This window comes from Eleutherodactylus coqui, chromosome 4 (assembly GCF_035609145.1).
Source record: "Eleutherodactylus coqui strain aEleCoq1 chromosome 4, aEleCoq1.hap1, whole genome shotgun sequence".
Lineage (NCBI taxonomy): Eukaryota > Metazoa > Chordata > Amphibia > Anura > Eleutherodactylidae > Eleutherodactylus > Eleutherodactylus coqui.
Window position 1 is genome coordinate 255,470,507 of NC_089840.1, and position 17,756 is coordinate 255,488,262.

Sequence of the window (17,756 nt, forward strand, 5' to 3'; positions counted from 1 at the left end):
AAATCGATCCTGTTTTGCGATCACAATTTGATTTTGGGTTGGTTGGACATCATTGTGGTTACCGGAGAGGGATGGCATATAGGAACTATACTAATGGTTAAGTAGGTCTTGGGTCTTGGTATTGTGTCGGCCCTTTATTGGCTGCTTTTCGTGAAATACAATCTAAGAATTTCTCAATAGTAGAACATCGTCAACAGTATCTAGACATATATGAATAGTTTGGCTATGTCTCCGCCTTACAGTCCATTTCGAGGATTCCTAAATATTGGTGTTTACATCACAGCATATTATGGAGATTGGCAAAGAAAGTTTCAAGAATTTCGGTTGACTTTGTCGTACAAAGATCATAGTAGAGATCATAAAGAAAACTTTACAGGCGAGATGGAAGCTTATAGTCATAATACTATCACAGCTATGCAGGATCCGATACGTTTTAGGGAAGGTTTGTTCTCTACAGATGCTTTTGAGAGTCATTTCGATCTTCACTGGGTTGAGGACGAGACAGTCTTCATCGGGTTGGATCAATATGCGGCAACAAGATCGGGGTGTCGCAGTCCAGTAGTTGAATTTCTCGATCAAACGACAGAAGATGATCAGACAACAAGATCAGAGTAATCAAGATGATGATGAATTTTCGGATAGAATTCAGTCTGTTGTCACAGTTAGTTGAATTAAAGCGGGTTGTTCTGTACGACTATATGAACGTCCTCTTGAAAAGCATTGATTCTATTTGTTTCTTGGTAACTGACCCTTTGAGTACTGGAGAAAATTTAGTTGATAGATCGAAGGCTGTGAAAGATATTCTATTTAGAAAGATATCCACTTGATATAAATCCTGCACTATGTATTGATTTCACAGAGTTGACTAGTTCTTTGAAAAGCAAGATGGAAGATGTGGCGGTTCCACAGGAGAATTTGGCGGATGAGAATGAAAATGTGAACAAGATTCACAAATTGTGGCCTGTCAGCAACATGTAGAAGAAGTAGGTGTGGTTCAGGGTGTGTTGGTGACATGGAGCCGCAGTTGAGGTCTGAAGGGAAAGAGGTCTGATCTAAATGCTGAGTCAACTGATCTATCAGTTGGTCAACAAAAGATTGACACTGAGCCATTTCAAGATGTAGATGCCGGTTTAGTGGATGCAAAAGAGGTGATGGTGTCGTCGCTGGATGACAGGTGGTGTAGGAGACCTTTCCATACAGTGGATGTAACTACTGCGAATTGCGCTTCGGCTGTTGCATTGGATACAGTGCAATGTGTCCCATTTTCTGATGATTTTTATTTGAGCGGTGATACTGAGTCGGAGGGATTGGGTGCTGAAAAGGGTGTGTTGGATGAAGAACCAATTGAGAATCTTGTAAGATTTTCAGGAAGGAATTTAAAACTACCTAAAAAACTTTTATTTAAATGTTTTGTAAATTTGCCAAGTTGGAATCAAGGTTTTATTTGGTTTTGAATCGGTAAGTAAAATAGTAGGTAAGTATTAGTTTAGGGACATTTAATAAACCTTTGAATGGAAAGTCTGTTGATGGTCCAATAGGACTATCAATTGAGAATTCGAAGTGTTTTAAATGTTGTTAATAAGATTTTGGAATTTGGTTAATTTCAAATAAGCGCATAAGTATATATTGTGGGTTACATTTTTCTAAAAAGATCTAGTTTTGTTTTATAATTTCAAAGAAAAAAAAGAGAGCAAACTTCAACTAAATGTTATACACCACCAATTGAATACAGATGTTAATAAGGGAGATGGAACAATACCTCTGCAGTGCCATCTATTGGAAGGCAGCATTCCTACAAGTTAAAGGGGTTGTCCCGCGCCGAAACGGGTTTTGTTTTTTTTCAATAGGCCCCCCGTTCGGCGCGAGACAAACCCGATGCAAGGGTAAAAAAAAAAACCGGATAGTACTTACCCGAATCCCCGCGCTGCGGCGACGACTTACTTATCTTGCGAAGATGGCCGCCGGGATCTTCACCCACGGTGGACCGCAGGTCTTCTCCCATGGTGCACCGTGGGCTCTGTGCGTTCCATTGCCGATTCCAGCCTCCTGATTGGCTGGAATCGGCACACGTGACGGGGCGGAGCTACGAGGAGCAGCTCTCCGGCACGAGCGGCCCCATTCAGAAGGGAGAAGACCGGACTGCGCAAGCGCGTCTAATCGGGAGATTAGACGCTGAAATTAGACGCCACCATGGAGACGAGGACGCTAGCAACGGAGCAGGTAAGTGAATAACTTCTGTTTGCCTCATATTTAATACACAATGTACATTACAAAGTGCATTAATATGGCCATACAGAAGTGTATACCCCCACTTGCTTTCGCGGGACAACCCCTTTAATGTTACTCTTTATACAAGCCTTGTAACAATGACCGGGAATTGAAAGCCAAGCCAGAATCAATAGGAACGCTAGCTTTTCTCCTTAAGGACAACACCTAGGAGGCAAGTGAGTGAGGAGACTTATAAGGTCATTCATGCTCCTCTGGGTAATATGCAAATAAAGGACATGGAACAATATCTCTGAGGCGAAAGAATGCTGCCTTCCAATAGGTGGCGCTGCACAGGTATTGTTCCGTCTCCCTTATTTGCATATTGCCCAGAGGTGCATGAATGGTCTTACAAGTCTCCTCACTCACCTTCTCAGTGCTCTCCCTAAGGAGAAAAGATAGCGTTCCTGACTTGCATATGTTTAGTAATGTTGTGAAGCAACAGTAAAAGTTTCTTATGCAAATATGATCACCCTAAACATTGTTCAGGGCCTTGAGACTTAATAATCTAGCGAACGGGAGCTAGCTGAACTCGGTCATGTAATGAAGGCAGCAAGAATAGATCTGTGGTCTGCAAATGCCAGAAAGCACGACTGAATCCCATAGGTCAAGTGTGAACTGGTCTATACATACATACATACATACATATAGATTTGGTTTTGGTGTGAATCCACATTAGATGGGGAAAATCTACAGATCTGAGCAATTTCATACGAGACCTGGTCATCAATGCTGGACTAGCCCAGAGCCAGGATTTCACTGCCAACCTTGTTGGGTTCTCCCGTGTAATGGTGAAAGAATGCCAATAACAGGCATATTGCCTAACCTAAAGTCAGCATCCAGGCATATATCTCCAGCGAGGAAGGGTGTTTATTTACCCTGAAACGCGTAAACCTGCTAGTTTAGCAATAACCAATCTCATATAATTCTATTACGCCTGGAGGTTGTTCCACATACCCAAGAATTGGTTATTTTTTCTTCATAAGCAGAGCTGTGGGAATACAGTGGTGCGATATTTAACCCTTTCCAATCCACTGGCTGACGTCTGAAGACATGATTTAAGACTATACAGCTTCAATGTTGGAAGACGTCCGTCGGGGTTCTCTTACTATATAGTGCCAGCCTCTCTGCTGTTGGAGCCTATCCAACTTGTCACCTCATGCAGTACTGGCTTTAGCCAGCATATAGCGCTGTTGTATAACAGCAGAAAAAGAGTAAGCCCCCTCCCCCTAGGAAAACCAGGATACAAATTGGATTGGAAAGGGTTACAAACAAAAAAAAAAAACATAGGAAATGGGTTGTCCCAACTGGACAACCCTTTCTCAGGATGAATCTGCCCCAGAGCAGTCTGTTGCTTCACGTTGTCAGTGTGGGCTAGAACTTAATGGCAACTTTTGGCTGTTATAGCCCTACAACGTTACAAACCAACTGCATTCACTTCCGTTAGTTTTCAACTCAAGTTGCCGCAACCAAGAACTGACAGATCGCAAGAAAAACAGAGTTTGGATTTCTTGCGAAGATCAGGTCCCCGACACATCAACTTGCAAGTGACGACTCAATGGCATATATTTCCATTAGCTTGCAATGTTGCAGGTCTATATTGCAATCCTTTGCGGTGTGACTTCTGTTGCAGCCAAAGTTGCAATGTAGCCCTAGCGTTATTGTAACAACCAATAAGCGAAGCTTCAAGTGTCCTCTGCAATGCCCATTCAAATCCACCGGTGACCATCAAGTTTGGGCCAAGTCGACAGACGCTCTTTCTCGTGGTCTCTGGGCCAAACAATGACAAACAGCAGGTAAGCAGGACCCATAGGTCACACACGGTTTATCTTTTATTCTATTCTAACTATATTCTAATGTTATTACTAGTATCTGATCAGTGTTAGATATTGTATTCTTGGTCATCTTGTTAGGCTTCACACTGTAGTGTCATAAAATGCTGCGGTCATCTGCAAACCACATGAAATGGTTCTCGGGGAGGTCTCTCATGTAAACGGACCTCTCACAGTGGTGTTTGGGGTATCTTCTACAGAATGGCCTCTCTGTGTCTTGCCTTCCTCTGTAAGAGGCTTGATAATTTGTAAAATCATCCCAGTAACTTGTTGCTCTAGGTGGTTGGTCATGGCATGAAAGGTTAAAATTGCGAGAGCTGTGCTGTCGTCTTTCGAGTGGCGCTTTCTTTCGTCCTAGACCCTGAAATATTGAAGACACAAGTGGTTACAGACACAAAGGTTTGCACGTTCACTATCCCAAAATGGAGATAAGCCTCCTTGTTTGTTGGTACATTCTTGTAGTCACACCCTAGGGTTTCTTCACGTGTCACCGTAATAGGGTAGCAAAAAATACGACATTACCACAGTGTGTGAATACATACACATCAGAGACTGCCTGCTTAAATCTGCTGATGCTGCTGTAATCACAGGATTTAATTTGCTAGCAAGTTCCCCACAGAGACAGTTTGCATCTATAAGATGCACATAGAGAAACATATAAGTGAGCACATTGCCCGCTGATCCCTGTTCAGCTTGGCAATAAGGGGTGTGCACAATATTCAAAATTGAGGCCTCTATCGGGCCACAAAGGCTGAGAGTAGACCCCATCGCAACTTCCTGTGCCATATTGACTGTTAAATTTTATATTCTCAAAAGGGTTTTTGGGCCAACACTTCTGCGGATAGGTTAGCAGTAGTTGATTGGTGGGGTCCTCCGGTAAGGCCACACTGTCCCGTGATCAGCTGATGGAAGAGGCTGCGGTGCTTGTGCCCTCTTCTCAGGCATGTAATGTTACGTTCATTGGCCACTTGGCCTAGGAGCAGCTCAGGCTCGCCCAAGTGAATGGGACTGAGCTGCAATACAAAGCGCCGTCGCTGATGGGGACTGAAGGTGGGGATTCTGAGTGGCAGGCACCCTGCTGATCATCTATTGATGAACTATCCTGAGGATAGGCCTTCAATTGCGTAGTCCTGGAAAACCCTGCTAAATAGAAGTTTCCTTTAAACAGGCAACTTCAGCCCCCAAAGCCCTTGCTAGGGCATTTATGAGATGCCCCCCCAAAATGCAGGTCTTTAGTCCCTCTGAGCGAAAGGCTGTTTGATTCTGTACTATGTATACTTATAACCCCTTAGGAGCAGCCAGAGGTTTCACACAACAGTCATGTCTGTGCCAGTATCCAGAAACAAATCAGCCTTAGCAGGGTGAAGGTACCTGTGTTTGTGACATGCAAGGCCCAATGTCCACAGGCGGATTTGATTTACGGAGACCGTGCAGGGGCATCCGCAAATCAAGCTGCCCATAGGGATGCATTAGTGTCCGCAAAAGAATTTAAAGCATGCAGATGCAGGAGATTTTTTTTTTAAAAAAACGCACTGTGCATGGGCCGCGTGCCTGGACACAACCCCCCGCGCTGAAGAAAGAAGATCCGGCCACGATGGATAGGATTCGTGCTGGAGCCGGAGAGGTGAGAAAATGTCCCATGGCAGCGGGCACGCACGGAATCTGTGTGTGCTGTGGACATGAGGCCTAAGGGTGGTTTCTAGAGATGAGCGAGTATACTCGCCAAGGCACATTACTCGAGCGAGTAGTGCCTTAGCCCAGAATCTCCCCCCCCCATCTCTAAAGATTCGGGGGGCGGGGAGGAACGGAGGGGAGATCTCTCTCTCCCCCCCCCCCCCCCACAACTCACCTGTCACCCGCGCCGGCCCCCGAATCTTTAGAGACGAGCGGGGAGATACTCTGCTAAGGCACTACTCACTCGAGTAATGTGCTTTAGCGAGTATATTCGCTCATCTCTGGTGGTTTCACATCCGCATCAGAGGATTCATCGCAGATCTGGCTGCAAATACCAGAAGAAAAAAAAAAGCAATGCAGGTAGCGCTTGTTCTTCTGTCCCAAAACCAGGCAACTGCCTGAAAAGCAGGTGGACCCCGTTAAAGATAAGGGGGTGCAATTGGTGCTGTACGGTTCCGTCTAGAGACGGAACCATTCAGCCACGGGGATTCCCCTTTCCTGCTGCCTGAATGGAGCAGGAAAGCGAAATCCCCAGAGCAAGCAATAAAGCGCCGCAATCTGCATACAGTACACTTACACAAGAATCCCCCCAATCGGAGGATTAGAAGGCTGCTGGATGATAATAATTTCAATGGTGAAGCATTGCTCTCATCACATCGACTCCTCTCTGGTGACAGATACCCTAAAATGGCGTTGGCTTTTGGAAAGTGAAGTGGATAAATGCGAAGGCTCGTTCCTTCTGTTACTACTGCCCTGGCTTATAGAACTTGCAGTTCACCAACAGAAGACGCTCATGTGAAGACTTGCTTGAATGTACTTACAGAATCCAGGTACTCGCCGCTGCCCTGGATTAGATTCCTGTTGTCGTGTGCTGAGAGCGGGAAGCCATTCTGGAGTTCATTCTGTAATTAAAAACATTTCGTAGAGACTGCGCTCATTCAAAGACACGGTGAAGAAGGTGATAACGATGGCGAACAATTTTTGAGAAAGAGAGCGGAAAAAAAAAAAGGGGTGGAGCAGGAAGACATAGGCAGATCCTTTTGTGAAAAATATTTCCGTTTCCCTGATATGGTTACAATACTTTTTACAGGTGCAGCCAACCCGAATACCATCTCCGCCTACAAGGAGGACATGTATGTGACTAAGCCAATAAGCAGTTAAAAAAATGCGTATAGGTGCAACCTTTTAGGAAAACAAAACCTAAGACTATTAGCCCAACCTCTCTGTTTTACTACCGTCTATGGATACGTTACAGGCTAGGGCGCCTCTTCCTCAGTATTTGCTGAGCACATGCATGACCAGAACATGTGATGAGGACAAAACGAGAACAAATCAACTGGGTGGTTCATCCATAACTCAGATTCTAAACCTGACTATTCTTCTTATACCACAGAACTAGCTAAAATAACCTAATTGATAAAATACTTAATTTACTGTAGAATTAAAATCAAGTTCATATCATAAAAGCATGTGGCGAAAAAAATAAAAGAACTGTAAGCACGCCCAGGAAATATCAATCCATCAATGCAATATAGATAAAAATGCAGATCTCTTCCCACGATCTATTATACCCAGGACTGTAACAAGGGGGCGCCCTCTACGTCTAGAGAAAAGAAGGTTTCTACATCGACATAGAAGGGGGTTCTTTACTGTAAGAGCAGTGAGACTGTGGAACTCTCTGCCTGAGGCCGTGGTGATGGTGAACTCACTACAAGAGGGGCCTGGACGGCTTTCTTGGGTGATACGATATTATATGTTATAATCATTAATAACTACAGAAGGGTTGTTAATTCAGGGATTATTCCGATTGTCAGAGTGGAGTCGGAAAGGAATGTTTTTCTTTTAAATGAGGAAAATTGACTTCTACAGTACCTTATTAGTTTTTTTTTTGCCCTCCTCTGGATCAACATTGGGGGTAATAGACTGAACTGGATGGACATCTGTCTTTTTTCAGTCTTGCATACTATGATACTATGTTAATTAAATTGATTATTAAATAAATACAGCCGTGAAAGGTGTAATTAATCTATTCAAGACAGACATAACATTGTAAGGGTATATGGGAAATGGCGCTCGTAGGTAGCTGGGGGCCTGATGACCGCTCCTTACCGTCCAGCGTTCTGTACGCTTTTTAGCAAAAAGAAATTGCAAGTTTTTAGACTTTTAAGCCACGCTCATCACTTTTCAAAAGGTGGGCGTGGTTTAATGGGATGGGCGTGGTCTCCTGCAGTCCAGACACATTATAAATGACAGGATTAAAAATGGCGCAAATCCACAGCAGTTTAGAAGTGGCATAGATTGGATTTCTGGAACACTGACTGCTATATAATGTGTCAAATTTATTAGGAGTTATACCCCTCTTGAAAAATTTGGCATAGTTTATATAGACAGACATCGGGAAACCACCGGTCTTGATGAAGCAGAGCCTACAGCTGTAGACTTTGCGTTCTCGAAGGAAGATCATGCCTATCCAGTAGAAAACATCAGATGGATGCGAGAGACAAAGACAGGGTAGCAGGTATTGAGTTCAATGGGGAAAAAAAAAAATCACATTGTATAGCATCAAGAGGGGTGTTGTGTTTCCTTAAGGAGAGCACCGAAAAAGTGTGTGAAGACACCTAGGGGGTGAGTGGGTCGGGGATTGCATAGTAACTCCTCAAGGAGAGCACTGAGAAGGGGTGTGGGTACACCTAAGGGGTGAGTGGGTCAGGGATTACATAGTAACTCCTCAAGGAGAGCACCCAAAAGGGGTGTGGGGACACCTAGGGGGTGAGTGGGTCGGGGATTGCATAGTCTCTCCCCAAGGAGAGCACCGAGGAGTGTGGGGAAACCTAGGGGGTGAGTGGGTCGGGGATGGCATAGTAACTCCCCAAGGAGAGCACCGAGAAGGGGTGTGGGGACACCTAGGGGGTGAGTGGGTCGGGGATGGCATAGTCTCTCCCCAAGGAGAGCACCCAAAAGGGTGTGGGGACACCTAGGGGGTGAGTGGGTCAGGGATGGCATAGTAACTCCCCAAGGAGAGCACCGAGAAGGGGTGTGGGGACACTCAGGGGGTGAGTGGGTCGGGGATGGCATAGTTTCTCCCCAAGGAGAGCACCGAGAAGGGGTGTGGGGACACCTAGCGGGTGAGTGGGTCGGGGATGGCATAGTCTCTCCCCAAGGAGAGCACCCAAAAGGGGTGTGGGGATACCTAGAAAGTGAGTGAGGAGACTTATAAGGCCATGCCAGCCCCTCTGGACAATTTATGCAAATAAGGGAGATGGAAAAATACCTCGAAACACCCCGAAACAGCTGTCTGTGTATGGTTTTCTGGCCTGATTTCCTATTCCCAATCCTTAAGACCTGTTAGAAAGTCACATTGATTCGAAGGAATGCTGCCATCCAATGGGTGGCGCTGCAGAGGTATTGTTCCACCTTTCTTTTTTGCATTGTATGGCATGCGATGTTTGACTGTCCCATTGAAAACAATGGGCGATGCTTTCTGAGGGACGTGAAAAACATTGGACATACAGCAATTTTTTTTTTCTTTTGTACCACCCCACGTCTGCTACTTGTGATTGTACCGATTGAGAGGGATGAGGTAACGTACCTTGGTGGTCCACAGGTGAGGCAGGGTGGTCTCTTTCCACGACGCTGTCTTTGCTCGGTATAACATGTCCTGAGTGCTGGTCAGCGGCAGCTTATTACGGACATCAATGTGGGGGAACTACGGAAATAAGAGCAGAACGAAGCTGAATGTCCGGATCCTGAATACTAGACAGGTGCGAAACAGAAAAATCGTCACCAGAAATATAAGACTGCGTTCGTATCTGCGCCAAAAGCTCTATTATATATCAACGCGGTCCGTGGGGCACGATAATATCCATCAATGTAGCCGACGCTAAGACGTAAATGTGGGCAGAGGTACTCTGCTGGGTGACAACCAAGATTGCCGCCCGTTTTTCGCTTCGGCACGGGTTGTCACCATATTTCCTGATATTTTTACGGTTTGTGGACAAGACTCACCCATTCAAATCAATGGCGAGAGAAAAAAAAACATCCGCGTGCTGTCCGTTTTTTTTTTTTCCATTAAAAAAAAAAAATTAAAAATTGGGCTTGTTTCAGTAGTTTTTTGGCAAACATGAAAAGCGGATGACCCACAGAATACAAAAAAAGCGGTCTTACATAGGCTTTTTTTTCCCCGTCTAACGCAGTGTGCGCCTAGCCTTACCCAGCGCCCCTCCTTTTCAGTGGAGGGATTGCAGAGTCGTCCTTTAGGCATTCTCCCTAATCAATAACCTCATGGGTCTCGTCCTTCCCTTTGGGTTCTCACTTAGCATCTAAAGTTTATATGTTACCATAGCAACCTTGACATACACGACACATCCGGTCAGAAAGCTAGAGCGCTTTATTTTTATGTCTCCGGTTAAGGCGCCATTTTGTTGTAGCCTACAGCATGGAGGCAGTGCGCAGAAAACCAATGAATGCGAACTGTATAGTCAAAGCCGTGTTCTCGTCTGTCCTAAACTTCTCCTTCTCTATGGTAAACGGCAAGCCGCTCTAGCCGCCGACCATCTCCGCTCTATGGTAGAGCAGCTGTCTGGTCCTCCCGCCCTGCGCTGCGGTGGGCGGGGTTAGCACTGAGATACTTCCGGCTGTAGGTCGCTGCCGGTCTGGAAGTTTCTGCTGTGAGAGCCGTGTGTGTGATGAGGAGCTGCAGACGTGATGGAGGGGGCGACAGACCTGACGAAGGGGGAAGACATACAGAAGCCCCCCTGTGAGGAGCAGACGGAGCAGGTAACGGCGTCACGTGACAGCTGCTGCAGTGTTTACATTGTAACCATAGACTATACTATAATATATATATATATATATATATATATATAACATACATCTAAGCCTCAACCCACACCGCCTCCACACATGCTGGCACAGTGCCCCCATGACAGTGCCAGCCTTAGTAGCCCCATAAGTGCCAACCAGTCTGTGTCCTAATGGGTCAGGAGGAAACCGGAGAACACGGGAAAACCGTACAAACCCCATCTGTATGTTGTATGCCATCCTTGGCTTTGACCCTGGCATCGCTGTGCCAACCTCTGAGCTATCACTTCCCTCCAGCAGGGGGCATCACACATTCATGATTACCTACGGAGGTTTTTGTAAAAAAACCCAATTTTTTTCTTCCCAGTGACCGCGGGCTCTTCCCTTGCACGGCGTCTGTCGCCACGCCATGCTAAACGCCCAATGGTTTCTATTGGGCCGCTCACACCGCACGTCCTGTTCTGACGGGTATTACGTACCCATATAGGCTATGGGCATATAACGCACCCAGCTGATACATGTGCATAAAACCATACGCAGTACGTCCGTGTGTGAGTGCGCTCTAAGGGAATCGCTGTCGGCATTGGTACGGCGTGCCCCGTGACGCAGCCCGTGCTGCATGCATTGAATGGGGCTAGTCTGTAGATTGACTTGCAGTTGGTTGGAAATCGCTGGCAAAAATCTGCCGCCATCGTCCGTCCGTATTTCTACTGTAAATACACGGCAGATTTCAAGGCAAGAAATCTCTGTGAATTGCCCCGATTCTCTACGGTCAGCCTATCTATCAGATAGCGGAAATCCGTCTGCGGCTCCTGCTCCCTGGCGGCGGCGTAGATCCACCGCGGGATACCGCAACGCCCGTGGCCAGGCAGCCCTACACTACAAGATCTACTATACATCATCACAAGAAGTCCTTCTGTAATGGGGTCACTTACCTGGCCTAGCTACTTTCTTCATTTCCCATCTGTCATGTGACCCTTCACTTCCTCTGACATCTTGACCACATTTGCTACTTCCTCCCCTGTCCATACCCTTCCACTTCCTGTGAGCAGTGCATGATGGGAGGTCAGCCAGCTCATCTAGATGCGCCATAAATGTCTGTTGTGGGGCAGAGGTAAGCATATTTCCATCTGTTACGACGTACCGCTGCAGCACCGTCATTCTGTGTTCTTGTACCGCTGCAGCACCGTCATTCTGTGTTCTTGTACCGCAGGCATCCGTGTCATCTAACGGGAGCAATGAAATCAAGAGCCGCGCCATAGTGAAATACTCTTCCGCTCCGGCCGCGGCGGCGTTTGCTCGTCTTCAAGAGCAAACAGACTTGAAGCTGCCGCCTGCTAACTGGCTGCGAGAGAACGCCAAGCTCGGTCCCACCATTCTTGGGAACAGCAGGAAAAGCAAACCGTTTTCAAGGTATGATCCTGATCCACCACTTATTACCCTGCGGTCCTCGCTGTCGTTCAGGTGATTACACACGGGTGTAAGTCTTTAGAGGGTAAATTCACACCTGGTGGTAAATCCGCATAAAAAACGCACCATTGATGTGGACTTTGGTGCAGATCCGCAGCAGACTTCACCCCTACTACTGAAAGCGTGAGATCAGCTGCAGAACTGCGCAAAACTTCCTGTTGCAGAAAACCCGCACCGTTTTCCAGTCCGTGTGAACGTACCCTTAAGCGGTTTTCCGAAAATAGAAATAACAGTTTTTCAGGCGCAGAACCATTACATTCTACAATGTAATTCGACATTTCCGTACGGCTGGGCTCATACGGACGCGAGCGTGAAATACTTCGGGGCTCTCGCTGCATTTTACAGCTTTAAACCCGGCTGTGATGCTACGTATGACTGCGTTTGGCAGTGAGGTTGTACAGGGTATGACCACACATTCGCGCAGTACAGCTTTTTTTTAATTAGTTTTTTTTTCTATATTTCCTGCGCCGCTGCTTAGCACAATGATGCGTATACTCGCTGCCCATGTGCCACGTAATTGCGTATAGACTGCGGGTACATACGCGAGAATAGAGAACAGTGGGCTTGATGCATTCTTGTTGGGGGCAGACCTTGCCGCGTTTAACCTACCCATATGCATTGGCTGAAGCTGCCCATTTTGGTGGCGCTGACCAACTGGCCGTCCTACACTATCCCTAATGGCAGGTGGGAGTCTGACTGTTCACCTTTATCATTGCAGCTTTGGGATGGCGTATGATTTCATCGATACTGTGGGGAAGGAAGTGGATGTTGTGGCGGATTCGGAAGTAAGTTAATTGTATCTATTTAACAATATGCAATAAGATTGTATAAGTGTTGTCAATAATGGAGGCCAGGACACACACAACCTAAGCCAGGGCGGCCTTTGCAGCCAGGTTTTGTTCCTTACTTGTCATGTATTTGGTGGCTTTGGTACTTCTCGCTCCTGGATGCATGAAGCTCACACTGCCACTGAGCGCATGAAATTCATTCTTTCTGCTGGGATCACTGGGGAGCAAATAGTTGCTCTGATTACTTGGGAAATGAGGCAGTACCTGCTGTGGCCACTGAAGAGGGGGGCAGTATAGTATAACTGTTGTAGGGAGGGATTACCTATTGTTACCATTTACCCCTTCCCGACATGCATGTCCGTTATGGAGCGGAGTCGGAGGCAAGCTGCGATGAAAGATGACTTCGATTGCAGGATTTAAAGGGAAAGTGTCAATTTGAGCTTGCTGTCCAAACTGCAGGCATGATGTTATAGAGCCGGAGGAGCTGAGCAGATTGATATATAGGTTTATGGGGAAACATTCAGTATAACTTGTATTTTATTTATATCTGTGCACATTCTGAGCTGATCAGTCCAATGGGCGGAGCTATCAGTGATTGGCAGTTACCCTTGTATGTACTGTCCTACACAGCTGTCAATCACTGATAGGACCGCCCACTGGACTGATCAACTCAGAATGTGCAGAGATTATACTGAATGTTTGCCCATAAAACTATATACAATCTGCTCAGCTCTTCCTGCTCTAACGTGCTGCCTGCAGTTCGAACAGCATTTTTGAGCTGACCGATTCCCTTTAAATGCTCTAAGTGGGATCGAAATGTCCAGATCGCTCCACCTGCAATGAGATTGCTGGATGCAGTTTGGGTGCCATGGCATCCTGGGGTTCTCTGAACCCCCACTCCCCCCCCCCCTATACCCCTTCCCAAGGATGCCATGAATGTCTTGTCTTTGGAATACGGTATGATGCAATTCGCTACATTAAAGTATGTCCTTTTTGTATATAATCAATCAAAGCGGTGATTGCTTCTATGGATCACGGTGAATATCTGTCGTCAATAGACATCAAGGATGCCCATCTCCATATCTTGGTTCGCCAGTCCCACCAGCGCTTTCTTCGGTTTGAAGTCCATTTGAATCATTTCCTATTTGTCACCTTGCCATTCAGCCTAGCAGCAGCTCCCTGAGTGTTCACAAAGGTCCTGTCACTTGTTATGGCAATTCTTCATTCCTGGGGGATCGTGCCGATCCCTTATCTGGACGACATGCTGATCAAGGCTACGTCCCTCAATGCCAATGCAGAGAGCCTTACAATGGCGCTGGACGTGCGCAGTCATTTCTGGTGGATCCTCAATCGTCCAACCTATACCTTGGCCCCATCGCGTTGGCTCACCTTTCTCTGCCTATTCTTCTTCACGGTGCAGGCGAAGGTATAAGCTTGTGCGTCTATAGCAACGCATTCGCTTTCTGTGGTCACTCACCCCTGTCTCCATCCACCTGGGCATGCGGGTTAACGTGCGCTACATTTGACGATGCAGCTATTGAATCCGCAATCTTGAAAGCGCAAGAGTTTGTTGACAGTTGTCCGGACTATGCTGAGTGCCAGAAAGCCACCTTCCTCATGCATCTACCATAGGGTATAAAAGGCTTTCTTCATGTGAGGTGAGGAGTATCATCTCCAACCCATTCATTTTTCTGTTCCCAGAAACCTTTCCTTCCTCCAATCAGACTTGAATATGCATTTGAGCCTCAGCTCTTTTAAAGGGTCAAGTCTCTGCGCTATTGATCCTTTTTTCCAACGCCCCCCGACTTCCAAATCCGCGTTGCTCACATTTTTTTCAGGGAGTGGTGCACGCTGGCCCTTTTTACCATCTCCTGTCAGCACCTTGAAACCCTTACCCTTTGTAATTCAATTATGGATTCAGGGTTTCCATAAAGGCTTTCTCTTTTTGCTGTTATACAACGCTGCCATCTGCTGGCTAAAGCCAATGTGTGTGCGCCAGAGAGGCTCCGACAGCAGAGTGGCTGGCAATAGACGGTAAGAATACCCTGTCGAACGTCTTCTGACAATGGAGCTGTACAAGCTTCAATCAGAATGTAGGAAGACGTCAGACAGTGGATTGGAAAGGGTTAATTCAGTCTTAGATGCATTTTAATTGTCTCCTTTCAAAACAGTGCTTGATGCTTCCCTCCGTCTGCTACCTTGGAAGGTTGCTGTCCTGGTAGCCATTGCTTTGATCCAACGCATCTCTGAACTCTCCGCATTATCATGCAGATCTCCCTTTTTGGTGCTTCATCAGGACAAGGCGGTCCTCCACCCGGTTTCATCCTTTCTTCCAAGGTGGCTTTATCCTTCTCAACAAGGACATCATTCTGCCTTCCTTCTGTCCGGAGCCTTCACAACCTATGGAAATAGTTCAACATAAAAAAAAAACTACATATACTTGGGGATGGGGAAAAAAGTGGGGGCCGCAGCGTGAGTGGCTATTGGAGGTCTACTGCGACTACTGGGGACGGTTAAAAGTACGACCCCAATTGCAATCAGTGGCTCCTCAGACTGCTTGCTGGGACCTGGTCCAACAACCCTTTACTGCTGCCTCCTAAATCTAGCTAATGTCATTAGGATGTCACCATGCAGAATGTATTCCTCCATTGTGCCGGAATGGTTTATAAGTCATAGCAGCAGTTTTATAGCTTCAGCGTGGCGTCAGCCGGGGGGCTATTAGGTTGGGTAATGGGCCTGGTTACAGAAGAGGTGACTTATCATCCCGTTTTATGACTACTTCTTACATTTCAGAATATCAAGAAGCTCTTGAAGATCCCGTACAGTAAGTCGCATGTCAGTATGGCCGTGCACCGCATCGGAAGGACGCTCCTGCTGGACGAGCTGGACATTCAGGAGCTTTTCATGAGGTCTTCTCAGGTAATGAAGGGCTGGGATTTTCTCATCATCTTGATCAGTGACTTGCGTTTTCTGCAGTACTGAATCAGAATGTAAAATTAAACAGCTTTTTGGCTGCCTGCTCACGATCGGGTCGGATCCCGCAGCATAATCCGACCCGGTGTCCGGCCAAGGACCTCGGGTACATGTCAGCAGTCTTCATATTCCGTACTGCAGATATGCCGGCCAGCGCACATGCGCAGGACTGACAATACTGCGCCATTGCTAGGCGATGACGCGGATCCCACAACCTTTCCACAATGACGACTGCGGAAGGGCCGCAGGTCGGACGGCTTCCAATCTATGAGAGCATTTAAAAACACAAGCATCTGAGTCCCATGCCATGCTACACACATGGATACAGCATATAATAAAGAATTGGGAAGTCCAAAGCAGAAAAAAAGCGCATGATAAAAATGCGTGTATGGAACAGAAATCCCTGCAACAACTGTCACGTGTAAACATACCCTTAGGCCCGGCTCACACCACCGGATTTGAATTGCGATCACTGTCCACACGTATGATATGCAGGTACTGAAATGCATTGACGTTCGCCGATTCGCTCACACTTGCGGGTAGGAATTCAAGATTCTGCGAGCGGAAGAAAAATCGCAGCATGCTCTATTTTCCCGTTGATTCTGCACGTATGGGCTCCGTTGAACTCTATGGATTTGTTCGGTCTGCAGTACATACACAATTAGCATGGCGTATGGACGCAGATTCTCTCGCAAGTTGCTAGGAGACCATATGCAATTCGCTTTGGCGGTCATACGCTGTGGATATAGATCATGTATAGAGATGAGCGAACGCACTCGTTTAGGGCGATTTCGCAATCGAGCAGCGCTTTTTTCAAGTAACTGACTACTCGGGCGAAAAGATTCAGGGGGCGCCGGGGGTGAGCGGGGGGTTGCAGAGGGGAGTGGGGGGGGGGGGGGGGGGGGGGGGGAGAGAGAGCTCCCCCCTATTCCCCACTGCTACCCTCCGCTCCACCACGCTGCCCCCGCCCCGCAAATCTTTTCGCCCGAGTAGTCAGTTACTCGAAAAAAGCGGTGCTCGATTGCGAAATCGCCCTAAACGAGTACGTTCGCTCGCTCATCTCTAATCATGTAATACGGTTGTGTGAGCCCGGCCTTAAATAGTAAACCGCTATCTATGAAGTTTCATACTTTCGAAACACTTGTGTCTTATTTGTCACCTTGCAGACAGGAGACTGGACTTGGTTGAAGGAGTTTTATCAAAGACTAATGGATCAAAAATGGCAAAGGAAGAAGAAAAGTAAAGAACATTGGTACCAGAAAGCCATACTCTCCAAGTTCCTCTATTACAGGTATGGTGCCTTCTACCGTTGGTTCTTTCTACATCCTGAGTCTCCATGTTTCTTATAATCAGAATGCTCTTTCCTTCCAGTATTAATGGGGACGACGCAGCGGAACCCGTCCCATCTACTTCCCATCAACCCGCAGAAGAGCAGGATCTCCGGGAGCCGTCCAGAAGTGATCACGTCGCCTGGCCTGCTCCTTTTGAGACGTTAAGTTCGGTGTCTGAAGACGGTGCGGCCTCCAATCAGGTGAGTCTCTAAATATGGAGATTTCCACAGTCTATATGGCTGGCGTTGTATCGGTGTGATTGTAGTGCATGAAATACATTCCGCAGAGAGCGTTACATTACATACATGTATGTGTTAATTCTGTGTACTGGGGTCTTCGTAGTTGCATTTTATCTAGAATCCCCCTTTAGCACTGCCCGTTTAGTCAGCAACTGTTCCTTTACTGTAGCATAGGGGAAAATTGTAATGTTTACTGGAAACCATCAGCATGTTGACTGATCTGTTATTCTTCTATTTCTGTTCAGTATATTAGTATTCAGTGCATTGTTGCTGTGAATGATTTAACCCCTTGGAGAGATGGTCATTTTTCGTTTTTGGCTTTTTCCTCCTAACTTTCACAAAATCAAAATGTTTTGGTCTTTCCTTTCAATATGACAGTATAGG

General features: G+C 46.6%; 2 protein-coding genes across 2 annotated transcripts in view; one reads left to right on the top strand and one right to left on the bottom strand.

The window, feature by feature from the left end:
- Positions 1 to 3,117: 3,117 nt before the first annotated feature.
- Positions 3,118 to 10,115, bottom strand: TEX36 (testis expressed 36). The gene is made up of 4 exons (XM_066598841.1): positions 9,982 to 10,115; positions 9,361 to 9,477; positions 6,593 to 6,673; positions 3,118 to 4,458 (listed from the first exon to the last, which is right to left on the bottom strand). The coding sequence occupies exons 1-4, from the start codon at positions 10,030 to 10,032 to the stop codon at positions 4,195 to 4,197; spliced, it is 513 nt and encodes a 170-aa protein (XP_066454938.1). The 5' UTR covers positions 10,033 to 10,115; the 3' UTR covers positions 3,118 to 4,194.
- Positions 10,116 to 10,416: 301 nt separating this feature from the next.
- The window catches only part of EDRF1 (erythroid differentiation regulatory factor 1), a 98,261-nt gene continuing 90,921 nt past the window's right edge, over positions 10,417 to 17,756 (top strand). The window contains 6 exon segments of the mRNA XM_066601135.1: positions 10,417 to 10,547; positions 11,785 to 11,984; positions 12,760 to 12,826; positions 15,623 to 15,748; positions 16,969 to 17,093; positions 17,174 to 17,333. Coding sequence (XP_066457232.1) covers positions 10,476 to 10,547; positions 11,785 to 11,984; positions 12,760 to 12,826; positions 15,623 to 15,748; positions 16,969 to 17,093; positions 17,174 to 17,333 — 750 coding nt within the window. The 5' untranslated portion in view covers positions 10,417 to 10,475.